The sequence below is a fragment of the Bison bison genome, unplaced genomic scaffold (assembly GCF_000754665.1).
Source record: "Bison bison bison isolate TAMUID 2011002044 unplaced genomic scaffold, Bison_UMD1.0 scf7180017864010, whole genome shotgun sequence".
Lineage (NCBI taxonomy): Eukaryota > Metazoa > Chordata > Mammalia > Artiodactyla > Bovidae > Bison > Bison bison.
Window position 1 is genome coordinate 454578 of NW_011494582.1, and position 6954 is coordinate 461531.

Sequence of the window (6954 nt, forward strand, 5' to 3'; positions counted from 1 at the left end):
ACCTGCATACAGATTTCTCAAGAGGCAGATCAGGTGGTCTGGTATTCCCATCTCTTTCAGAATTTTCACAGTTTATTGTGATCCACACAGTCAAAGGCTTTGGCATAGTCAATAAAGCAAAAGTAGATGTTTTTCTGGAACTCTCTTGCTTTTTCTATAATCCAGCGGATGTTGGCAATTTGATCTCTGGTTCATCTGCCTTTTCTAAAACCAGCTTGAACATCAGGAAGTTCACGGTTCACATATTGCTGAAGCCTGGCTTGGAGAATTTTGAGCATTACTTTACTAGCGTGTGAGATGAGTGCAATTGTGTGGTAGTTTGAGCATTCTTTGGCATTGCCTTTCTTTGGGATTGGAATGAAAACTGACCTTTTCCAGTCCTGTGGCCACTGCTGAGTTTTCCAAATTTGCTGGCATATTGAGTGCAGCACTTTCACAGCATCATGTTTCAGGATTTGGAATAGTTGAATTAGGTGTGTGTTCTATTAATGTTTTTTGTAAATGTGTCCTGAGTTGGTTTCACTCTCTCTCACTTTCTTTTCCTCTCTCATTCTCTCTATATTTTTATTGTTTGTTTTTTTTACACAAATAGATAAAAATACCTAAATACATATACTTACCCAAGACAAGTCTCCACACTTATATATAAAGATATATATTGACTCAGGCCACATTTACAAGAAATGGAATACATATACATATAACAAATTATAAATATATATATAAATTTTGTCTGAGTCAGTATCTATATCTATGTCTGTATGTCTATATATTGATTTAGAGATCTTTATCTATCTATACATATAAATATATAGATACTGACCCAGCCAGGTTTTCATTTTATATATTATTAACATAATCAATATTTATATTGATATATTTGTATATACTGACCCAGACCAAGTTTACTTATGTATTACATATACAATATATATAATTGAATACATCCAATAATGTGGAATGTGTTTAAAATACATTTGCAGTTTGCACTGAGAACAAAGCTTCCTCATTCTAGTATCACAATCAGTCGGTAAGAAAAGTTACGATTGCAGTCATGTAATATGTAACTAAAACTTTTGAGAAACAGACTCCGTGAATTTTAATCACCATCATGGAGTCACAGACTTGGTAAGTGAAACTCTTAGCTTTCAAGAGAAATTCACAGCTTAAAAAGTATCCAGTACCCCCTTAATTTTCAACTAAAAAACTAATGAAAAATCTAACTCACAAAAATATTGACAAAAAACTCAGAAGCTTTACCTTTAAAAAATAAGATGTATCTCTTTTAACAACTTTGTAAGCAATCTCAACTCCATTTAATAGTACTGTCTAGAAGTCAGGAATAAATTTTAGGTCAACTATTTTGTGGAAGACATCTATCTGTGTGTATGTTAAAAGAAAATAACAAGTCAGATTGTATCTAACTTCCCTCAATCTGTTCTTATCTCTGAAACACAAGCCTAATATTCACAAAAGTAACCACTTCCAGCATAAGTCCTTTACCTGCCTTACATCCTGTCTACAAAAGTCCTACGTGGAAGTGGATGAGAAATCCAGGGCAGGTTGACCCCAGGAGGCTGCTGCTGCTGCTACTGCTAAGTCGCTTCAGTCGTGTCCAACTCTGTGCGACCCCGTAGACGGCAGCCCACGAGGCTCTCCCATCCCTGGGATTCTCCAGGCAAGAACACAGGAGTGGGTTGCCATTGCCTTCTCCAATGCATGAAAGTGAAAAGTGAAAGTGAAGTCGCTGAGTCTTGTCCGACTCTTAGTGACCCCATGGACTGTGGCCCACCAGGCTCCTCCATCCATGGGATTTTCCAGGCAAGAGTACTGGAGTGGGGTGCCATTGCCTTCTCTACCCCAGGAGGCTAGAGATGTCTAAAGCTAGTAAGAGGCAACAGCTGCTCAGACTAAATTCTTCTTTATTATGATCTTTAAGCTGGGAGTTTGGTTGTGTTCATTTCACAGTTGTGGATACTGGAGTAAAAGCACAGCAGACTTCCATGTGGGCTGACACACATGTTCCCAAAACTAGAGAAACAGAATGGAAGCCCCATAGCCAGCTAGCCTTGGGAAATGAAAAAGGATCCTACAAAGGCTGATGTGTGGAAAGCACCCTCCTTGTCAGTCTCTGGAGCAGACCCTCCTGATGCCCAAATCCCTGGGCCCACCACCAGATGTGCAGCTTTGACAGGTGGTCCCCATCATCCCCCTCAGCCTCAAGCTTTCCCCAGCCCAGGAGCAGGCTGGGCCAGTGTGGTGCCCGCCAAGTCACTGTCTAGTGACGGCTTCAGGACCTCCTCAAACAACCCACCGAGGGGAAATGTTGGTGGGAGGTACCTCAGCTCCCCTGCCCTTTGGTGGGACAGCTCTGGAGGGCGCTCTGTGAGGACTTCAAGGGTCTGCAGTGGGACTGGGCCTCTGTTGGCCAGAGCTGTAACCGCTCACTGGCACACCCCTGTTGTCTCTGCTCACTTATCTCAGTTCCTTACTCCTCGGCCATGCCTCGTGGGATTGCCTCCAGACCAACTATGTGCTTCCTAATTCTCATGTCAGTCCCTGCTTCAACCTCCTCCCAAGGGGCTAAGGACCTTGTGCAAATCAGTGACCTGTCCAAGTTTTGGTTCCCTCAAGGTCACTGCTGCTGCAGCTAAGTCGCTTCAGTCGTGTCCCACTATGTGCAACCCCAGAGTCGGCAGCCCACCAGGCTCCCCCATCCCTGGGATTCTCCAGGCAAGAATACTGGAGTGGGTTGCCATTTCCTTCTCCAATGCATGAAAGTGAAAGTGAAGTCGCTGAGTCTTGTCCAACTCTCAGCGACCCCATGGACTGCAGCCTACCAGGCTCCTCCACCCATGGATTGTCCAGGCAAGAGTACTGGAGTGGGGTGCCATTGCCTTCTCTGCTCAAGGTCACAGGAATGCCAAATTTCATTACCCTAGTCCAACCCCATCTGAACTCTTCCTGCCAAACAGAACTTTTTTTCACAACAGAGGTGTTTTGACATTCTGGCAGCTTTCCATTAAAACAGAAGAAGAGGAAAGTGAAGAAAAAGAAGCATCAGCAGCAGAGGAGGAGGAAGAGGAAGAGAAAAAGACAGGGGGAGGAGGAGAAAAAACAGTAAGAGGAGGAGGAAGGGGAGGAAAGGAAAAAATCTCTTTCTCATCAATGATCCTCCCATGTCTGTACAGATACTTACAAACAAAAGTAATTTAGATTTATAACTAAGCCTCCTGATGACCTGCATTTATCTCATGTAGATACTAACATAAGATAATGCAAAACATCAAACATTCTATAGGCTTAAAGAGAGCTGTTGACTTCTTTCAAAATCCCTGATAGTTCTCATTTGGAGGGGGAGGATCACACTGTCTATGCTCTTATCCCTCAGTGAGTCAGTTTTGATGAGAAGAGGAAGCCAGGTGTGAGATCATTCTATTCTGAATCCACACACAGTAGACTGAGTTCTAGGACTGTAAGGCTTTGGGGAGGAAAGTAGCAAGTTCCTCAGAAGGCAGGGTGGGAGTTGGGCCTGAGGGGTGGGGTTGGGGGCTGGTCTTCAAACGCTGTTTTCTTTCCTCCTCACGGCTTCCGGGGCATAGTGAGGATCTGTCGGATGGCAGGTAGGGAGTGAGGCATTGTGCGGATGGGAGGACTACATGGACAGAAAGGGAGGCCTTCCCTGTCTGGACTCTGGGCTGCTCAATGCTCAGCAGAGTGTAGAGAGCTGATTCCAGCCAGCCAGTCAGAGAGCAATTTGTCCTCAACCCCACCATCACATTTGCCATTGCAGAGTGTGCTAGGGAAAGGAGCTTCAGTCCGGAGTTGGCAGACCAGCTTTTGCTCCATCGTGGACCACGTGCAGCCTTTGGAAAGTCATATTCCTTCTCTCTGCCAAGCTCTACATATATCTGTGTCACGGAGGGTGGTGGGAGTAGGACTTAGGAGAGCTTTTATTTTATGGATTTTTATTATTATGTATGAATATAATACTGAAGAATAAGAAAAGAAAAAAAATACGCACACATGTATAATCATTATAAACATACGTCAGGATTAATTATAACTTATACCTGTCTTTGAAGAAGAGCAATTCCCCATGAATTTTGGTAACAGCATCAAATGTTATCCTGTTATCACACTCACACACAGAAAGGGAGGCCTTCTCTGTCTGGACTCTGGGCTGTTCAACACTCAGCAGAGTGTAGAGAGCTGATTCCAGCCAGACAGTCAGAGACAGCCCAGTTATCACAGGGCTGTGGGATTTGTGGCACTGGGACCAGCTGTGGTTTATTAGATGGCCCTTAAAAAATAAACAAAGATCCTGAAGTTAATGAAGTTTTACATACTACATTGACCCAAAATATATATATGATGAAGAGTCTTTCAAGGACCAGGTCATTGCCACTATTTTTGAAGCACACATATAGCTCACAAGCATGTGTCTGGTTCACCCAGCTTCACTTACCATAGATGGCCTGGATGCCACTGATGTCATCCTGAGACAGATAAACTTCACCAGTGTAGATGTAGTTGGGGTACCTCAAAGCCCCGATGTTAGTAGAATGAGAAAGTCCAAAGGAATGGCCCAATTCATGTGCCAAAACCCAGTACAAGTTGTAATCTAAAGGGCAACAGAATCAGTCAGTCTTTAGCAGATGGCAGTACAGTATTCAGGCCTCAAAGAGCAAATATATCTCCAAACCGCACAAGAATTCCACTGTGGTTTGGTTTATGACATGGTCTGAGATGTGTGTGTGTGTATAATCATAAGAGAAGAATTAATTAACACTAGAAAGCCTTCAAGTCTAAATTTCTATAATTGAACTGATAAAATGTAAGGGAAAAAATTAGCTGACATGCAAAATTTTAATATTAATTAGTAAGTCCAGCTATAAATAAATTGGAAAAAAGATTACATAGAGAAACAACGGCATTCTATTAATGCTTATTACTCTGATCTAATATAAATTCTAAATAAACAAATACAGATTCAAAATAAAAATGTGGATAACCATGTACCAAAACACATATTCTCCAAAGCAACCCCACCAAGAGTTACCATTATTTAATTTTGGTACATATTTGTACACATACAAAATATCATTTGTAATCTTAGAGTATTTTAAAATTTCAAAAATATATTTTACCCTTAAGATGCAGCCATTGGTAGAAACAATATCCTTGGACATTATCACTAACTGTAACTGTAGTGTTGCAATATCTTTCTGAACCACCATTAAAAAGCATATCTTTATTAAAGCATTTAACTATCATCATAATATTGGTTTATTCTTTTATACAAAACAGAACATATTGCACTAAGCCACGAAAAGGGAAAATAAAAATAGAAAGGGAGAATTCCTTGACTCACTATTCAAAACTTTGGTCCATATTTCTTCTTCATCAAGATGAACATCTCCAATACCTATTCCTGGTTGGAACGCATGAGCGAATATGCCCCCAGGTCCATCAAAGGGAGAGTTGTCACAGTGATCTGTGAGGGACAAAGGGCAGCAAAGATAAATCTCCTTTTCTATTTAGACTTCCCTACCAGAGACGAGAGAGTAGGGACAAGGAGCCAAAAAGCATTGTTCACCTGTGAGGGGTCCCTTCTTCAGCCCGTAAAATCAGCACCCTCAAATAAAGGGAAAATCTGACCGGAAGCTCAGTGTGTCTGAAAGAAGTGTGAGGCGAGGTTCAGAATGGTTTGGGGAGAAAAGAGCTCACCTCCCCAGACAAAGGATATCATTACGTCCGCTTGCCCCTCAGAGACCTTGGTGAAGGTCAGGGGTGAGGCACTGCTCCAGAGCTGAAAGGCCTTCTCAACAGCCTGCTCTATGTCTGCTCTCGACAGGTCTGGGGTGTAATTTTCAACCCTTCACAGACATGTCAGAGCTCATTTCTCACGGCTCTGGTGGGAAACAGTGTCCCCACTCTGGGGCTCCGTCTAATTACCTGTAGGTCAGGTGTGTGCTCTGCCAACCAGGGTTCCCTGGAGTGAGTCCATACTGGGGTAAAACATCAGGCACTCCACACCTAGACTGCCTCATAATATCCAGGGTATCAGCATCTATCTTTCCCGTCACCTTTAGCCCAAAGAATTCCTGCATTTGCTTTAATTTTTCAATCATTGTACTGTGGTTTCTCCGCCTTTCGAATCAGCTGGTTCCAACCCCTAAGCCGTAATAGTTTTGTAGGTATTTCTGATAAATAAAAAAATTCAAACAGAAGATATGAAATCTTTCTTATTTCTCTGAAAATTCCCAGCATTTCACTGTAGTGACAGAATAGTTCTTTTACCTTAAAGGTTTAGTGTCAAGAGGGGAAAAAAAAATCTGCTTCTGCAATGAATTTCTGTCTGAATTTCATAGCCCTTTTTATGCTTACTGTTGATACAGAAATGTCAGTGCAGTGGTAGAAACTATGCTATTGCTAGGTCTACAGAATTTCAATTAGAAGTCAGAATTACAATTAGAGCAACCAGTCTGCATGCTTCTCTTTGGCTTTCTCTTTCTCTATATTCCAAAAATGTCTACAGAGAGATTTTGTTGTTGTTCAGTCACTAACTCATATCTGCCTCTTTGCACACCAGGTTTCCCTTGTCCTTCAGTATCTCCAGAGTTTGCTCAAACTCATGTCCACTGAGTCGGTGATGCCATCCAACCATCTCATCCTCTGTTGCCCCCTTCTGCTCCTGCCCTCAATCTAAGTAGATTTTTATTTTTGTATGAGGGGATCTGTTTCTGACAAAATGGTTACCCCAGAATAAATCCCAGACTTCCATGAACTCCTATCCCTTGACCTTGGAAAAATGAGAAGGTAGGGCTCTTGAATTTCTGGCACGTGAAATTAAGCATTTACCTGGACCATCTCCGTGTTTTGCTCTTGTGTTTCTGAAGTGGCTGGAAACCCATGAGACCCCAGGCTCCTGAGCAGCAGCAGCAGCAGGGG

The 6954-nt window shown here is 42.3% G+C and overlaps 1 protein-coding gene across 1 annotated transcript in view; it reads right to left on the reverse strand.

Annotated features, from left to right (window-relative positions):
- The window catches only part of MMP8 (matrix metallopeptidase 8 (neutrophil collagenase)), a 38103-nt gene extending 31954 nt beyond the window's left edge, over positions 1–6149 (reverse strand). Inside the window, exons 1-5 of the mRNA XM_010834084.1 lie at positions 5959–6149; positions 5731–5879; positions 5375–5497; positions 4465–4624; positions 4074–4193 (exon numbers count right to left, since the gene is read on the reverse strand). Of these exons, the coding sequence (XP_010832386.1) occupies positions 4074–4193; positions 4465–4624; positions 5375–5497; positions 5731–5879; positions 5959–6134 (728 nt within the window). The 5' untranslated portion in view covers positions 6135–6149. The remainder of the gene's footprint in view (positions 1–4073; positions 4194–4464; positions 4625–5374; positions 5498–5730; positions 5880–5958) is intronic.
- Positions 6150–6954: the final 805 nt, after the last annotated feature.